General features: G+C 47.4%; 1 protein-coding gene across 4 annotated transcripts in view; it reads right to left on the minus strand.

The window, feature by feature from the left end:
* The window catches only part of UBR2 (ubiquitin protein ligase E3 component n-recognin 2), a 110,200-nt gene that overhangs the window by 19,925 nt on the left and 71,181 nt on the right, over positions 1-19,094 (minus strand). For 3 of the 4 annotated variants that reach the window (XM_073672011.1, XM_073672012.1, XM_073672009.1), the window contains exons 29-38: positions 14,382-14,563; positions 13,314-13,516; positions 13,058-13,151; positions 11,989-12,150; positions 11,624-11,721; positions 11,504-11,540; positions 10,341-10,489; positions 10,209-10,264; positions 9,942-10,038; positions 4,379-4,446 (exon numbers count right to left, since the gene is read on the minus strand). In XM_073672011.1, coding sequence (XP_073528112.1) covers positions 4,379-4,446; positions 9,942-10,038; positions 10,209-10,264; positions 10,341-10,489; positions 11,504-11,540; positions 11,624-11,721; positions 11,989-12,150; positions 13,058-13,151; positions 13,314-13,516; positions 14,382-14,563 — 1,146 coding nt within the window. The remainder of the gene's footprint in view (positions 1-4,378; positions 4,447-9,941; positions 10,039-10,208; positions 10,265-10,340; positions 10,490-11,503; positions 11,541-11,623; positions 11,722-11,988; positions 12,151-13,057; positions 13,152-13,313; positions 13,517-14,381; positions 14,564-19,094) is intronic. The other variant, XM_073672013.1, reaches the window with a different exon arrangement.

Genomic DNA, 19,094 nt, shown 5'->3' on the forward strand with positions numbered 1-19,094 from the left:
GGCCCTCACTAAGTCAGCCTTTCAGGCCGTGGGCACCTCCCTTTGCCCTTCCTTCGCCTCAACTTGGGTATCAAAAGCGGTGTCCGCATGGGCCAAACAGCTCAGACAGGGCATCCTAGCAGGGGCCTCCCCGGACGATCTGGCCGACTTAGCTGATCAAATTGGCCACGCTGGAAAATATCTACTTACGGCGTCCCTCGACTCCGCTGCATGCTCAGCTCGGGTTTCCAGTAATCTCGTTGCCTTACGTAGAATTCTTTGGCTTAAAGCCTGGAACGCCGACCCGGCTTCCAAAAGATCTCTAACTAATCTTCCTTTTCAAGGTTTCAGGCTGTTTGGATCCAAGCTAGACCAGATCATCTCTGATGTTACTGGGGGTAAGAGCACCTCTCTCCCCCAGCCCAGACCCAAACGCCCTTTTCCTAGGAGACGCTCCCTTCAGTTCCGGTCCTTTCGTCAGTTCGCTCAACCGAACCCCTCCTCTCAACAGGACCGTACTCCAGCACAGCGGGACAGTCGTAAGCCCTCCTTTAGGCCCACGCCTAACTGGCGCCCAAAGGGTCGCTCCTCCAAGTCCTCTGGATCACGATCACGATCCAACAGGTTTTCCTCCCAGGGTGGGCGGCCGTCTCCTTCTGTTCACAGATTCTTGGCACCTGGCAATAGCAGATGCCTGGGTCAAAGACATTGTGACTTCCGGCTACAAAATCGAGTTTGACTCCAGCCACCATCACGTTTTCTCAGATCCCGCCCCCCACAACCATCTCTGCTTCCCGGTTTTCTCCAAGCCATCACTTCTCTTCTACGCTCAGGAGTCATAGTCCCGTTTCCCGTTCAGGAAAGGTTTTACGGTTTTTACTCTACTCTCTTCGTTGTCCCAAAAAAGGACGGCACACTGCGTCCAATTCCGGACCTCAAACAGCTAAACCGACATGTACGCATCCGACAGTTCAGGATGGAGTCCCTCAGTTCGGTAATTGCCTCGATGGAGGCCGGGGAATATCTATGTTCAGTGGACATTCAGGATGCATACCTTCACATCCCAATCTGCGCGTCACATCAGAAGTTCCTTCGCTTTTCCTTCAGGAACGCGCATTACCAGTTCACAGCCCTCCCCTTCAGCCTCGCCACAGCCCCGAGGGTTTTCACGAAGGTGATGGCGACAGTTATGGCCATTCTTCGAACAAGGGGAATTGTAATCATCACCTACCTCGACGACCTGTTAATCAAAGGCCCCACGTTCAGGGACTGTCTCCATAGTCTCCAGATCACCTTGAACACACTCTCCCGGTTAGGCTGGCTGATCAACACAGACAAATCCTCCCTGGTCTCATCCCAACGCTTAACCTTTCTAGGGATGCAATTCGACACGACCCGTGCCCGGGTCCTCCTTCCGAGGGAAAAGATAAACTCTATACAACAAGGAATCCACATCCTCTCTGACCCAAGTCCACACTCCCTTCGCCTATGATTGAGTGTCCTGGGAAAGATGGTAGCAGCCATGGAGGCAGTTCCGTTTGCCCAGTTAAATACCCGGTCTCTTCAACTAGCCCTTCTCTCAGCTTGGGACAAGAATCCGTCATCTCTAGATCGACGCATCAAGTTACCTCGTCAAGTAAGACGGCCGCTAACCTGGTGGTCCCGCCCTTCTTCCTTCAGACCCGAGAGATCATTCCTTCCGCTTCGCTGGCAGATGGTCACGACCGATGCCAGTCTCATCGGTTGGGGGGCAGTTTTTCTACAACACACGGTCCAGGGCCGGTGGAGTCCCCACGAAGTCTCCCTTTCCATCAACAATCTGGAGATTAGGGCGATTTACCTGGCGCTGCGTCACTGGCAGGAGATCCTGGCAGGGTTCCCAGTCCGTGTACAATCGGACAATGCCACGGCCGTGGCATACATAAACCATCAGGGAGGAACGTGCAGCAAGCCCGTTTTAAAAGAGGTGGCAAGAGTGCCGCTTTTGGTCGAGAAGACGGTCCCGGCAATCTCAGCAGTCCACATTCCAGGGGTCGACAACTGGGTGGCCGACTTCCTCAGTCGGCAGGGCCTCGCCTCAGGAGAATGGTCTCTCCATCCCGAGGTGTTTCACCAAATCTGCTTACGGTGGGGCACGCCGGACGTCGACCTCATGGTGTCCCGGTTAAACCACAAGGTTCCGTCCTTTGTAGCTCGGTCCCACAATCCGCTAGCAATCGCCCAGGACGCGCTAGTCATATCATGGTCACAGTTCCAACTGCCTTATCTCTTTCCACCTCTACCTTTGATCCCTCGAGTCATCAAAAAAGATCAAGACAGAGGGAGTACCAGTTCTCCTAGTGGCCCCAGATTGGCCCAGACGCGTCTGGTACGCAGATCTGATAAATCTGCTTGTCGACTCCCCCTGGAGACTACCAGACCGTCCGGACCTCCTCTCTCAGGGTCCTATTCTTCATCAGAGTTCTCGTTCTCTGAATTTAATGGTATGGCCGTTGAGGCCGCGGTGTTGAAGACGGTGGGCTTTACTGACAATGTCATTCAGACCCTAATTAACGCAATAAAACCCGCTACCTAGCGCATATACCACAGAACTTGGAGAGCCTTTTTTCGTCACTGCGAACAGGATCAGCTGACTCCTATGTCTTTTTCTTTGCCAGTCATTTTGGCTTTTCTTCAGTCTGGCCTAGAGGCGGGACTCTCTCTCAGCACTCTCAAGGGCCAAGTTTCGGCCTTGTCCATTCTATTCCAATGTAACTTAGCTAGCCGTCCTCAGGTCAGGACGTTTCTACAAGGGGTGGCCCACCTGGCGCCCCCCTATCGCCCTCCAGTGGAACCATGGGACCTTAATATGGTCCTAAGCATCCTACAACAACCTCTGTTTGAACCCATTCAGGACATTCCAGCCTCTCTCCTTTCCTGGAAGGTGGCTTTTCTGGTGGCTGTTACCTCTATTAGAAGGGTCGCAGAACTCGCAGCCCTCTCTTGTCGGTCGCCTTTTTTGGTATTCCATCAAGACAAAGTAGTGCTCAGGCTGGTGCCTTCCTTTTTGCCAAAGGTGGTTTCCGCTTTTCACATTAATGAGGACATCATTTTGCCTTCCTTTTGCCCTGCTCCAGTGCATCCACGGGAAAAGTCCCTGCACAAACTGGACCTGGTCAGAGCTCTACGTGTGTACCTTTCTAGAACGGCCTCCCTTCGGCGCTCGGATGCCCTTTTTGTCATCCCTGACGGGCATCGCAAGGGTCTCCCTGCTTCCAAGTCAACCATCGCCCGTTGGATACGTTCGACCATCTTGGAGGCACATCGCATCTCGGGCAAACCTCCCCCTCCCGGAGTAAGCGCTCACTCCACCAGGGCGGTGGGGGCCTCTTGGGCGGTCCGCCATCAGGCTTTGGCCTCTCAAATCTGTAAGGCCGCAACGTGGTCTTCTCTTCACACCTTTTCAAGGCTTTACAAGGTCCACACTTTTTCTTCAGCTGATGCCAGTCTTGGACGGAAGGTTCTGCAGGCGGCAGTTGCTGCAGTCTGACCTAGTCTGTGACTATCTTCTGTTCTCCCACCCAAGGGACTGCTTTGGGACGTCCCATGGTCCAGTGTCCCCCAATAAAGCGATAGAGAAAGAGGGATTTTTGGTACTCACCGTAAAATCTCTTTCTTGGAGCCTTCATTAGGGGACATAGCACCCTCCCTGTTTTTGGACATATGTCCAGTTGGCTCTGTTGGGCATCTCATTCAGTTTTCACGGTTGTGTCCCGTTGGGCATTGCACTGTTGGTTATTTTATGCTTCTCCTGCTGCTCTAGCCACTAACTGGTGAGCTTGGTGCCTGTAGGTGGGTGCATACTGCGGAGGAGGAGCTATTTTCCTTTTTTTGCATAGTGTCAACCTCCTAGCGACAGCATCATACACCCATGGTCCTGTGTCCCCCAATGAAGGCTCCAAGAAAGAGATTTTACGGTGAGTACCAAAAATCCCTCTTTTTTCCTTACTGTAAAATTGTGCAAAGAAGGTAAAAAAAAAAGAAAAAACAAAAAAAGTATCTTCGATTTTAGCACAAAAAACATCAATGAATACCATAAGACAAAAAAGAAAAGAGACTTAAAAAAACCCAAAATGTAATTGATAAATCAAGAGGTTTGACTCCAGAAATCATGAGCAGAATTTTCTGCATCAAATATGACCCGTACAAGTGAGGAAATAAAGAGCGAGACCCTTTAATTAGTTAAGTGGTGATAGATTGCCAGTTCTAGAAACAAGTGAGCGATGTCGACAGTGCACAAACACCCCTTCTATTCTGGAAAGACATGAAGCGAATGTGAACACAGGCAAAAATTTGGAATTGGGTAGAAAACTGTTCCTAAATATCAGAAATTACCGGTAAAATGGCTAGAAACACTCACCATTAAATGGAACATGTCTATATCCAGTATACCGGGCGCTTCATCACTGTCCTCCTGATGTACGACTGCTGTGAGAAAACACATGAACAGTTGAATTAACATATATCAGATGATTTCTAAGATAAAATATTGTGGTTTTAACTTTTTGTTACAGTGTGTTCAGTGTATATGCTTGGAAAATATCCCGATATATATATGCCAAATGTATAAACCAGGGGTCTCAAGCATGTGGCCATTTTGCTACAGGAAAAAGAAACTTGCCTGCAGCCATATGGCCCCCGCCGCTTGTGCAGTAGCATTTCTCGATTGCCAAGAGATGTTACTACGCACACGCGGCGCCATATTGCTGCACCCAAATTCTTTTTCCTGTAGCAAAATGGTGCCCGTGTATGCACAGTAGGATCGGCAACCGAAAGATGCTACTGCGCATGCGCGGCGACCATTTTGGGGGATGTAAATTTTAAATTGGCAGAGAAATTACAATGCAATATTTAAAATAGTAGGCAGGTCACTGAAAGCACAGTGACCTGTCAGAGGCCGGAGATAGGAATACATAATGAGAGCAGCAATTACAGCCCCTCCCTAAGTCCCACTCCAGAGCACGAGGATATCATTATGGCAGAACTAAAAATAAAGATTATAAAAGAACCTCTGGACGGATTTCATCAACAAAGGTATCATTTTACTCAGTGTAACAGCGCCCACCTGACAGTGTATGTGGTTTACTAGCACCAAGTTACTCAGCTAGCTTAGTGTTACGCAGGAGGCAGACATAGTCCTGGTGTTCCAGACCTGTATCTACCTGTAGTGTTTGATATTTTTTGACTAAAGTTCTCTTTTCATCTTTAGATTAGGGAAACAGATTCAGAATTGACCTCCCTTTAATCCTGACTGTGCAAGCGGTATCCTCTTCTGTCTGGATGGCAGGACCAGGTACTAGTGCAGACAATCCCTTGCCTTTTGTCTCCTACCTGTCCATCAAAACATGGATCTTTGCACGGAGGAAAGAGGATCCAGGATCAAGACTCTTCAAGACATGCGAGTATAGCCCCTTGCCTGCATCCTTGTGCATTGAGTTGACCCACTTAACCTACTTTCCCCGCTGTCTAATTGCATCAAAGTTTTTTCGTCCTGGGCCCCTTACTTTTTTTCCCCAGATCACCCAAGCCCCAGTTTCTCTCTGCCAGTCCTCGGTGGACCCCTCCCTGGTCTCTCCCGAGGACGTCCCTGCTTTGAACCGCCGCTCCGCTCCAGTCCTTATTGTGCCATACCGCAGCCCCCTGCTATTCCTACTGAAGCTGGAACTCTAATTTACGCCTCAGATTCTTGTGCACCCCTGCTTAACCAGCAAATCAAGTTGGATCAAGCACAAACTCATTTCCCAAGTTTCAACCTGTGCCCGCCACTAGCTTTCCATTGCCTGCTGCCTGACCGAGGCATCCTTCCACTGCTTCAAGTCCTCAGCCTTGTTCTCCTTCTGGATGAGAGGGATCTTCCATGGCCAGCTGAGATCCATCCTAGGACCGGGTAGCCAGTCTGCCCCACCGGGGACCAACACTCGCTGTAACCCAGCAACTCCCTCCCCACCCGGAATCAGCTCCTCCTCTTCGTTCTACCTCTCCTGGCCATCTACCATGTCAGTTCTCAGAGAGGACCCCGCAGCCTAGCCCGCACAGCCGTCACTGGTCACTCACTTTGCCCATATCCTATGTCAGAGAAAAAAATTCCCATCAGGCCAACCACTGTGACCACCACCTGGTACTCTGATCACTCCTCTGAAGGAGTCAGTCCCATTAGCTACTCCACACCAACATGGCAGACCGCAGCATTAGTTCAGGCGGCTTTGAGAGATTTAATCATCTTGGCCTCAGTCACTCTTTCAGTTGGCACTTGCCATCTCCCGAGGTCTCAACCACCACAGGAATTGGCCCACCATTCGATACTACACCTGGATTTCGACCAGGCGCTCAGGCTAGAGACATGGTCAACAACCTTGTCAGTGCGGTGAACCACTCTCTGAATGAAATGGAAGCAAGCCACTCTCCTCCTGCAGAGACTGTGTCCTTCAGACTGGACAGGTGCTCAGAAAGATGTTTTTACAGACAAGTTTGTGTAGAAATTTTGTATCCGTTTCCAGTTGTTCCTGTCGCCACCTGGTCTTCCTCTACTTCGGTGGACCCCCGGTCTTTCAGTTATCAAAGATCATGACTCTCCCACTCAGACACAGCTTTTGTCAAGTACCCCACTGCTCTGTGTGTTGAATCATTGGCTAAATCTGCATTTGTTGGCAAAATCAACCATAGAGCCCAGCTTGAACTGCCATCCTTTCTGGGGGTTCTTACAACTGTATTGTTGGAGGTCACAGAGAAGATTTCCATGGTGGGAAAGTATCTCTGCTTTGTCTCGCTTATAGCTGCTGACTGTTCTGTTCAGGCCTCAATAGACATTGTAGCAATCTGTCTTGTTCTTGGCTCAAATCGTAGTACAAATAACTGCATCCAAAGGATCCCTTATTAACATTCCTTTCATTGATCCTGCCTGTTTGGGACCAAGATGGGCAAAGATCAACTTGGACGCCATAAGAGAACTCTGCTCCAAAGACTGATCCAAACATCCTGCTAGCAGACGGAGAAAGCATCAGTGTTGTCTTTTTCATCAATTCTCTTCCAACTGCCAAAAGAGACCGCCGCCCCTCAAGACATGAAGAGACCTTCCTACCAGCCAGTTCTTTTTTGGCTTTCATACAGCCAGTGGACAATTCTTCTAGTTCCAGAGGCAACAACTTTTCCTCAGCATTACCAAGCCCCCCGACCCAGGAACCATTTGGTTGGACGGCCGTCCTCTCTTCAAGGATGCGTGGACCCCACAGTCGATGACACTTGGATCAGATACATGATGGAATTCTATGCTCTTCCAAAAGATGTTTTTTTTCCTCGTCATCTTGTCCTCCACGGTTTCCCTTCTTGGCTTCCGTTTCTTTCCAGGCCATCTCTTCATTTCCTGATCAGGAATTAGAAGGCTGGCTCTATTCGGCCCATCATGGGCCTGAAGCTGTTGAACAAATGAGTCTGAGTACCACGTGTTAGAATGGAGTCTCTTCATTCCATTATAACCCTCACAGAAACCGAAGAATTTCTGTCCTCCACGGATATGCAATACGTCTATATCCACAATTCACCAAAGGTTTTCTCAGTTTCGAAGTCCATCATTCTCATTTCCAGTTGTGGCTTTCTGCTTTGGGCTCGCTACAGTCCCAAGGTGTTCGCAGAGATCAGGGGCACCATTACGACCCTCTTGGGCCACGGAGATGGTGGATATTCCATACCTGGATAACATTATCATCAAGACACGGTCTGAGCAAAGGTTTTTTTTTCTCTCAATGACAAGATATCAGCTCTCCTGACAGGCATACATTCCCTGAGGCGTCCTTTGCCATTTTCCTCTATTTTTTTATAAGTATCTTGGGAAAAATGGTTACCGCCATTAATAGGATTCCCTTTGCTCAGTTTTTCATTGGGACAAGCCTACTCTCCCTGGATCATATGGTTCTCCTCCCACCCAACGCCAGGCAGTCCCTGGTCTGGTGGTGGGTCTCTTCCCTCCTTTGCCTTGGCCGGCAGCTTTTTTCTTCATATTCATTGTCAGATTGTGACGATGGGCGCCAGACTTCTCTGTGAACAGCGGTCTTCCAGAAGCCCACTGTCCAGGAAACTGGAAGAATCACAAAGCCCCTCAACGTCCTGGAGCTCAGAGGCATTTGTTAGTCCATTCTTCATCTGGTCAGGTCTACAAGTTCAAATCCAATAAGACAATGCCACCGCCGTGACATAACATCAACCATGAGTGTGGAACGCGAAGTTGTCTAACCATGCAAGAGATCTCTCAGATTCTTGTCTCGGCAGAACAAAAAATTCCAGCAATCTCAGCGGTCCACATACTGGCGGAGGACTACTGCGGAAAAGTGGTATCTTCACCGAGATGTTTTCCTCTAGATTTGTCTCAGGTGGGGCACTCCAGATGTCGATCTGATGTCATTCAGACTAAGCCAAATTTCTCAAGAAGATCAAGTTGGAAAGGGTTCCTGTCATCCTCGTGGCCCCGGACTGGCCCAGAAGATCCTGGTGAGCATAAGTAATCATCTTCTCTCAATCGCGGCTGCTCACTTTATGGCAGTTAAAGCTGTAGTTCTGAAGTCTTCAGTTTTCTCCAATCAGGCAGTTCCAGCTGTGATTAGGGCACAGATGCCTTCCTCTTCACATTCCTATTAATGTACTTGGAAGGACTTTTTTGTTGGTGTATGTCCATGTCGTCTCTAAGCTCTTCTCTTTTCTGGGTCACACTTACATCTGGGTCTCAATTTCATCAAGGTTTCTGCCCAGTTTACTGCTTTTTAGAAGAATCTTTACACAAGTTGGATATGGTTAGAGGGATGCGTCACCTGTCAGTGATGGACTCGTTCAGAAGTTGATAATCAGGTTTGTCATTCTGGAAGGAATTAGTCAAGGTCTCCCTGCCTTTAAGGCCACTATTGCTAACTGGATATGTTCTGCCATTCTGAAAGTCTATCAGGCAAAGGACAGAGTGTTTCTACTGGGGGTTTAGGCTCACTCCACTTGGGTGGTGGTGGCTACCTGGACCATTTGTCATCAGGCTTCTGTTCTGTATACCTGTAAGCTTGCGACTTAGTCCTCCGTTCACAAGTTCTCAAAATTTTACAAAGTTTACAAATTCATGTAAGCTGACACGAGTACGAGTAGAAGGGTGCTGCAAAAAAAAAGGGTAAAGCCTGAGGCATTTATCTCTTTACCTTTGTTGTTCTTGCGTACTTCTGATTCCAAAGCATTGGGATTGATTTAGGACGTCCAATGGTTTCCTGTGTCCCCCAATGAAGCGTCCGAGAAATGAGAATTTTTGATACTTTCCCATAAAATCCCTTTCTATTAGTCTTCATTGGGGATAACGACACAGAACACACCCTTCTAGTTGTCCTAGTTTGGATGCATGTTTTGAGTTTCTCTTCCTTATGATGTTTCTCCTATTGCTTTGCCACTAACTGTGTAGCTGGGTGAAGAGAGGAGTCCAACGTCCACCAATGAAGGCTACAAAAACGGAATTTCACGGTAAGTACCAACAGTCCTCTTATTTTTTTTCATCAGTGGACCATGCTTATGATGTTTTTGCCGACATCATTTTGGAGTACATACAAAATTGCTTTTTATTGTGTTTTTTTTTTTTTTAGGGGAGGTGCAACGACCAAACAAAGGCAAAATTCTGACTTTTGCTTCACAACACGTCCTAGGGTCCATGCTCAGAAGTGAGGTAAATGGAGTCCAAAATATGAAACCTTGGATTCAATTTAACCTTCTTTGTGGGAATGTCTGTCTATTTTGACAGGATACATTCGAGTAGTGGAATAGCTACGTCTGGGAAACAGTATTCAGACGGAAGCCCCAACGGAGTCCTAAGCAGAGACCAGAACACTGTGTGAACCGAACCTTAAATTGAAGTGTGCTTCATTCCATCACTCAGTGAAAATAAAGGGGATTCATTTATAGTTACTTACACTGGAAAAGCCGGGAAAAGTGTTTCTGCACCACTGACAGAGAACACACGGTCCAGTGAGCGGCTGCAAATCTTGTGAGAGACTTTAAGCAGTCATCCTAAGAATAAGAAAATGAAAAGTCATTACACAACAAATTTTTGAAGATTTAATAGTTACACAATAACAAAATATTAGCACTGAATGATTGTAATGTCTATTTTTAAGAACAAGTTTTATATACTTTACAAAAATACTGCAGCATTACAATTCTTCATAAGTTCTCCTTACCTGTCGACACGGCAGATTTCCAAATAAAGGTCTTTCTTCGTCTGTTAATATACGTTCTGAAGAAGAGCAAAATTATGATTAGCCGTAGTGTAATAGGGGCACATTCACTGACTGCAAGTACAAAATTCTCACCGATAGTCTGTATGGTGTATGCACAGCTTCCCCAGCACATGATGGGGACACGGGGGTCTTGCTCATTGGGATGAGCGTTGAGGCCGACTTTGTATGTTGCGGTTCCAAATGTCGTTAGCATCTCCTTAATGCTATCGGAGTACGGGTTCCTTGAAATGAGTGTTAGACCCATTAGTTCACGTAATTTTACCAGCTGCAAGCTATGTCCATCTTTATCTCCATTGTCCTAATGTATCTAAAACAAAAGCTGAATCAACTGAACTAATTTTTAATAAAAACTTTGCACCGTTTTGTGTCCACAGCTGCTATGCAGATCTCTGCATCTCCAGGGAAACAGCCTTAAAGGGTACGTTCACACAGAATTTACCTGTTTATTTCAGAAATTGCTTTAGATTTGCTGCACATTTCACCCTTTACATTACTAAGGAGGAAACTTTCAGCATAAATTGACATGTATGTTGCAGATTTCCAATCCCCACTATCCTGGATGGATGAAAAAAATTGTTGCATACGCGCCCATTGTGCACATGAAGCCTGATCATGCAGTCATTGCACCTTTAATATATTCCTTCTTGTTGTCTACTGAGTGAATGTCATCAATACATAAACCAAGAGCTCCTCCAAGAGCTGTGGACACAGGAAACAATTTTGAATCCAAATTATTTGCAAAATTTAATTAGTTTTTTTCTATTAAAAGGTTTGTGAAGGTGTAATAGTACAAAAAAATAGCACACGGTTCACCCCTCCGCCCATATTTAAATGGTAAAAGGGGGTGTTGTACCAACAGCATTTAATCACCCATGCTTAGGATTGGTGATAAAAGTATGATAAGTGTCCCGACTTATCATGAGATAAGTGGGGATCTCAGTGGTCGTCCAACAACTCGCTCCTGGTTCCCTATTTCTGGATGTCAGCTCCATTTACTGTCTAAGGGCGCAGTAATCACTGGTGCTCCCAAAGAGGAGAATAGAGTGGTGGTCATGTATGTGTACTACTCCATTCACACAGGAGATGGGGACCATGTTCTCGGGATCACTGGGAATCCCAGTGGTCGGACCCCACAGTTAATGAGGTGTTCCTATACGTTTGCACTGACTATAAGAATGCCACGAGACGTTCCCATATTTCCAGTTTAATCAAGCAATGAATGGTTAGATACGTACTTTGGTTGGAAAGCAGGCCGGAACCCTTCAGGGATATCTGTAATAATAAGATACTTATATACATCTGGTCGCAGTGTCGCACAGACAGATACTTGTATACATCCTGTCTTGTCCACTCACCCGTGCTCTTCTCTCCATCCAGTTCCTTCAGTACTCGGATCTGCTGACTGGTGACGTTCACCCATTCGGCCAAATCTGGTTGATCTGAAAAATCTAACCTGTAGAAATGCAGCACAGGAGACTGAGATAAGGACAATGCCCAGATTTCAGCAATGTCTGGTCTAACTTAACCCAAATTAGAGGGGCTGTCCAGAAATAGATAAACATGGCGGCTGTGGGTTGTGCCCGGTATTGCAGCTCGGTATTGAACTAAATGGGGTTGTGCGGCAAAACCACCTGCATCCTGTGGACAGGTGTGGAAGACAAGACGCATGATTTTCTAACCCATTTATATAGAGGAAAACTAGATAAGATGACTTTCTAACCTGTGGTACAGACTCCTCGGTGGAGGCAGCATGGGGATGACGGTGTTGCTTAAGCATTGACACAGCGGGCAGAGGAATTCACCATTTTCAACATCGTAACTCGTGTGCACACGTAAGCGCTGCTGCCTGCGCTGCTCCTTCATTTGCACAGCATCAAAATATCTGAAAAAAACGTTAAGCGTTAATATTTCTAATAAGATTTGTGATTCGAAATGTGTACGCCGATGCAGAGATGAGCAAAGACATTTGCAGGATCCTGGTCCAGCGGCAATGATGGCATTCTGTAGCGGATATAAGAAAGCCCTGTGGACCGCCCCCTACCTGCAGACCCCCTCCTACCTGACGACATCCACATATCCTCTTAATCAGTGGGCCAGGAGCAATGTTGTGCAAACTATGAGGCTGCACCAGGCTTGCTAATCAAGAGAGGATCCGCAGACACAGTCACGTCGGAGGCGATGTGCAGGGTTCCTGTCCAGCAGCTACAGAATACCCGGGGCCCACAAATTAATTTGCTTTTTTTTTCTCCTATGTCGATAAAACTATAATGAAGAACCAAAAAAACTTCCAAATTTTCCCTGATTGGTGAATTTTGCAGCAGATTGCAGCCGAAGGGTAAAATCCTCTGTGACCCTAGGGCAAAAATGCCGAGAGATTTACACATAAATCCAGAATGGAAAAAAAAAATGAATGGAGTGTGGCTTATCAGCACATATTTTACTCTAGGTCCAGGATGAATTACAAAAGAAAAATAATCTTTTAATAATAATCTATTTATATAGCGCCAACATATTCCGCAGCGCTTTACAATTCAGACAAATTACAGACATGATCGGCGCTATCCCCTTTGGGGCTCACAATCTACATTCCCTATCAGTATGTCTTTGGAGTGTGGGAGGAAACCGGAGAACCCGGAGGAAACCCACGCAAACACGGGGAGAACATACAAACTCCTTGCAGATGTTGTCCTTGGTGGGATTTGAACCCAGGACCCAAGCGCTGCAAGGCTGCAGTGTTAACCACTGAGCCACCACAATGTATTATTACAAGAGTGCTATCTAATACATACCTCTGCCAGCAGTGAGCGTGCATGATGTGCCCGCAGCTCCCCGTGTGTGTCCCACAAGCCAAGTCTGGATGCATGAAGAGCGGATCGTAGTTATCTGCACAGAAGATTTGCTTGATTAGCAGCGCAAATAAACTCTAGCATTGCACCTCATCAGCGATAAAGTTCTAAGATACTACAAATTCAGAACCAGTGAATATATACACTTTATGGGCTACCAACACAAATCCGATAAGGGAAACCTGATCTGTCTCCATACCTGGGTCTTGAATAACCTTTGCTCTGTTCTTGGAGAAGACAGTTGACCTTTGGATGAAGGCGGCCAGGACCATGGCTTTGCTGTCCACATTGTACGCCTGCTCTTCTTGACAGAGGATACAGGTGACCAGCTGACTCTGCTCCACAAACCTCGTCTGGTGAGGACCCAGGGCAACAAGCTTGGAGTCCAACAACGCAGGACCGCTGTATAGATCACCGAGAAATGAGAAATCACAACAGGACATCATGACAAAAGGTAAAAATAACAAAAACAGGTCAATGGGGGTCCTGTTCTAGCGACTGGTAGAATCCCTTTACTTTCTTTGCATTATGGCAGCCATATTTTCCATTTTTTAGCAATATGTGATCTTTGAGGCTTTTATGGGTCAAGTTGCACTTAATGTATTTCGGGCTGAAAAAAAATATTTGCAATTGGATTTCATTACAAATTTAGAACGGTTTGGCTTTATACAGGCACTTTTGTTTCCCTGCCCATTGCTTGTTACATCTGTCAGAGAGATTGTTCCGATTTGGGAGTTTATAACTTTTTATTCGACCATCTCTGAGCTCCTCTGTGCTGATTTATGACCACAGATCACATCAAAGTTGAGTTGCACTTTGATGTGGTCATAAATCAACAAAGAGGAGGTCAGAAAAAAAAGATGAAAGTTAAAAAAAAAAATAAAAAAAAACACAACCTGTCAAAATGAGCTCATTGATGGATGTACAGGGAACCAATTGAGTCTTATAAGAGACAAATGATGCTAAATTTTGAAAAAGTCCTGAGCTCAAAAAATATTTTTAATCCAGAAAGGACTTAAAAAAAAAAATTGCCTAAAAGTTCTATATTACAATTTATTTTATTTTGTCAAAAATGCAAGTCTACTGCAGGTTTTATGGATTTTTTTTTTTACGGCACATCAAACCTCTTCATAATTTGTCAATATATGGTTATGAAATATGGGCGTGTTGGTCAATGTTTTGGGACTAATGTCAATCAATGAAGGGGGGAAGGGGTCCTCGCCAATTTCTTATGCTGCATTTAGCATATAAAAACTGCTCGTCTCACCTGCTGTCGTGTGACGTTGATGCGGACACATTTAGTTCGTCCATCGACTGCTGGAAAAGCTCTTTGTTTTCATCAATGAAGTGTCGCTGCATTTCTGACATCTGGGCCATGATCTTCTCTTTACGGAGCCGGGCGATTTCCGCCTTCCGCTTCCTTTCTGCTTTGTCTTTATCCCGAGTGTTCTGAAAGTCGTCACCAAAGAATCATTAAAATGTGCAAAAAGCCTCCACCCGGCAACAAAATGTATAATACAGAAACTTATAATGAGTTATATCAGTAACGGCAGGAATGTCATTAGCTACATCGAGCATTCATGAATGATGGATCATAATGTGACGCCTTTATTTTGTATGTAATCAATAGGCAAATCGTTCCATATCTATGAATGTGCAGAGTCTGATAAAAAAAATATATATATTTAGTCTAACGCCCTTAGGCTCAATTTTGAGCCTTGGTGACTTGATGGATAAAAGCTCTGTAGGAAGATGGATCTTGTGCCAGCCTAGATAGGTCCACCAGAGTCTTCTCCGCCATTATCTTGACAGTATCAAGTCATCGGGTTGCTGGTCTTCCTCTTCGCCTTATTCCTTCTATTCTTCTGACCATGATGTCTTTCTCCAGAGATAGCTCTCTTTGTATGATGTGTCCAAAGTAGGCAAGTCGTAGCTTGGAGATCCTTAATTCCAGTGACATGTCTGGCTTGATTTATTTGCTCTTCTTGCCATCCATGGTATTGATAACATCCTTCTCCGGCACCACATATTGAACCCGTCAATTCTTCTTCTGTCTTCTTTATTATCCAGGTTTTGCATCCGTATGGAACCGCAGAAAAGACCAGACTATGTATGAGTTGCGTCTTCATGGAGAGTGAAACATTTTGCGATTTGAAGACCTTGTCCAGTGACTTCATTGTTGATTTGCCCATAGCTATTCTCCTATTGACTTCCGGTGACATCTCTGCATCTTGAGTGATCATTGATCGGAGTTGGTAGAAGTCGTTTACAACTTCCAGTTCGCCGCCATCCATCTCAATTGTGTCCCGGTCGTACCTGGCAGTAGTCAATAACTTTGTCTTCTATGTGTTGAGTAGCAGTCCCATGTTCCAGCTTTCCATCTTGACAATGAAAGAGGGATTTTTGGTACTCACTGTAAAATCTCTTTCTTGGAGCCTTCATTGGGGGGACACAGGACCATGGGTGTATGCTGCTGTCGCTAGGAGGTTGACACTATGCAAAAAAAGGAAAATAGCTCCTCCTCCGCAGTATACACCCACCTACAGGCACCAAGCTCACCAGTTAGTGGCTAGAGCAGTAGGAGAAGCACAATAAAAACCAACTATGCAATGCCCAACGGGGCACAACTATGAAAAACTAAATGAGATGCCCAACAGGGCCAACAGGACATAGGTCCAAACACAGGGAGGGTGCTGTGTCCCCCAATGAAGGCTCCAAGAAAGAGATTTTACAGTGAGTACCAAAAATCCCTCTTTCTTTATCGCTTCATTGGGGGGACACAGGACCATGCGACGTCCTAAAGCAGTCCCTTGGGTGGGTGAACAGAAGATAGTCACAGACTCGGTCATACTTCGGCAACTGCCGCCTGAAGGACCATCCGTACTAGACTGGCATCAGCCGAAGAATAAGTGTGGACCTTGTAAAACCTTGAAAAGGTGTGAAGAGAAGACCACGTTGCGGCCTTGCAGATTTGAGAGGCCGAAGCCTGATGGCGAACCGCCCAAGAGGCCCCCACCGCCCTGGTGGAGTGAGCCCTTACTCCGGGAGGGGGAGGTTTGCCCGAGATGCGATGTGCCTCCAAGATGGTCGAACGTATCCAACGGGCGATGGTCGACTTGGAAGCAGGGAGACCCTTGCGATGCCCCTCAGGGATGACAAAAAGGGCATCCGAAAGCCGAAGGGAGGCCGTTCTGGAAAGGTACACACGTAGAGCTCTGACCAGATCCAGTTTGTGCAGAGACCTCTCCCTGGAGCAGGGCAAAAGGAAGGCAAAACGATGTCCTCATTAATGTGAAAAGCGGAAACCACTTTTGGCAAAAAGGAAGGCACCGGCCTGAGCACTACCTTGTCTTGATGGAATACCAGAAAAGGCGACCGACAAGAGAGGGCTGCGAGTTCAGCGACCCTTCTAATAGAGGTAACAGCCACCAGAAAAGCCACCTTCCAGGAAAGGAGAGAGGCTGGAATGTCCTGAATGGGTTCAAAAGGAGGCTGTTGTAGGACGCTTAGGACCATATTAAGGTCCCATGGTTCCACTGGAGGGCGATAGGGGGGCGCCAGGTGGGCCACCCCTTGTAGAAAGGTCCTGACCTGAGGACGGCTAGCTAAGTTACGTTGGAATAGAATGGACAAGGCCGAAACTTGGCCCTTGAGAGTGCTGAGAGATAGTCCCGCCTCTAGGCCAGACTGAAGAAAAGCCAAAATGACTGGCAAAGAAAAAGACATACGAGTCAGTTGATCTTGTTCGCAGTGACGAAAAAAGGCTCTCCAAGTTCTGTGGTATATGCGCGAGGTAGCGGGTTTTCTGGCGTTAATTAGGGTCTGAATGACATTGTCAGTAAAGCCCGCCGTCTTCAACACCGCGGCCTCAACGGCCATACCATTAAATTCAGAGAACGAGAACTCTGATGAAGAATAGGACCCTGAGAGAGGAGGTCCGGACGGTCTGGTAGTCTCCAGGGGGAGTCGACAAGCAGATTTACCAGATCTGCATATCAGACACGTCTGGGCCAATCTGGGGCTACTAGGAGAACTGGTACTCCCTCTGTCTTGACCTTTTTGATGACTCGAGGGATCAAAGGTAGAGGTGGAAAGAGATAGGGCAGTTGGAACTGTGACCAAGATATGACTAGCGTGTCCTGAGCGATTGCTAGTGGATCGCGGGACCGACCTACAAAGGACGGGACCTTGTGGTTTAACCGGGACACCATGAGGTCGACGTCCGGCGTGCCCCACCGCAAGCAGATTTGGTGAAACACCTCGGGATGGAGAGACCATTCTCCTGAGTCGAGGCCCTGCCGACTGAGGAAGTCGGCCGTCCAATTGTCGACCCCTGGAATGTGGACTGCCGAGATTGCCGGGACAGTCTTCTCGGCCCAAAGTAGCACTCTTGTCACCTCTTTTAAAACGGGCTTGCTGCACGTTCCTCCCTGATGGTTTATGTATGCCACGGCCGTGGCATTGTCCGATTGTACCCGGACTGGGGACCCTGCCAGGATCTTCTGCCAGTGACGCAACGCCAGGTAAATTGCCCTTATCTCCAGAATGTTGATGGGAAGGGAGACTTCGTGGGGACTCCACCGGCCCTGGACCGTGTGTTGTAGAAAAACAGCCCCCCAACCGATGAGACCGGCATCGGTCGTGACCACCTGCCAGCGAAGCGGAAGGAATGATCTCCCGGGTCTGAAGGAAGAAGGGCGGGACCACCAGGTTAGCGACCGTCTTACTTGACGAGGTAACTTGATGCGTCGATCTAGAGATGACGGATTCTTGTCCCAAGCTGAGAGAAGGGCTAGTTGAAGAGACCGGGTATGGAACTGGGCAAACGGAACTGCCTCCAAGGCCGCTATCATCTTTCCCAGGATACTCATGCATAGGCGAAGGGAGTGTGGACCTGGGTCGGAGAGGATGTGGATAAATTGTCGTAGGGAGTTTATCTTTTCCCTCGGAAGGAGGACCCGGGCACGGGTCGTGTCGAACTGCATCCCTAGGAAGATTAGGCGTTGGGATGGGACCAGGGAAGATTTGTCCGTGTTGATCAGCCAAGCCTAACCGGGAGAGAGTGTTCAAGGTGATCTGGAGACTGTGGAGACAGTCCCTGAACGTGGGGCCTTTGATTAACAGGTCGTCGAGGTAGGGGATGATTACAATTCCCCTTGTTCGAAGAATGGCCATAACTGTCGCCATCACCTTCGTGAAAACCCTCGGGGCTGTGGCAAGGCCGAAGGGGAGGGCAGTGAACAGGTAATGCGCGTTCTTGAAGGAAAAGAATAGGAACTTCTGATGTGACGCGCAGATTGGGATGTGAAGGTATGCATCCTGAATGTCCACTGAACATAAATATTTCCCGGCCTCCATCGAGGCGATTACCGACCTCAGGGACTCCATCCTGAACTGTCGGATGCGTACATGTCGGTTTAGCTGTTTGAGGTCCAGAATCGGACGTAGTGAGACGTGCTTTTTTGGGACGACGAAGAGATTTGAGTAAAAACCGGAAAACCTTTCCTGAACGGGAAGCGGGACTATGACTCCTGAGAGCAGAAGAGAGGTGATGGCTTGGAGGAAACCGGGACGTAGAGATGGTTGTGGGGGGCGGGACCTGAAAAAACGTGATCGTGGGCTGGAATCAAATTCGATTTTGTAGCCGGAAGTCACAATTTCTTTTACCCAGGCATCTTCTATTGCCGGGAGCCAAGAATCTATGAACAGAAGGAGACGGCCGCCCACCCTGGGAGAAGTCCCAGGTGGGAGTGACCCGTCATGTTGAGGAAAACCTGTTGGATCGTGGTCGTGATCCAGAGGACTTGGAGGAGCGACTCTTTGGGCGCCAGTTAGGCGTGGGCCGAAAGGAAGGTCTACCACTGTACCGCTGTGCTGGAGTACGGTCCTGTTGAGAGGAGGGGTTCGGTTGAGCGAACTGACGAAAGGACCGGAATTGAAGGGGGCGTCTCCTAGGAAAAGGGCGTTTGGGTCTGGGCTG

The sequence above is a fragment of the Phyllobates terribilis genome, unplaced genomic scaffold (assembly GCF_046119375.1).
Source record: "Phyllobates terribilis strain yellow unplaced genomic scaffold, ASM4611937v1 Scaffold_3__8_contigs__length_932513732, whole genome shotgun sequence".
In the NCBI taxonomy this organism is placed as follows: domain Eukaryota; kingdom Metazoa; phylum Chordata; class Amphibia; order Anura; family Dendrobatidae; genus Phyllobates; species Phyllobates terribilis.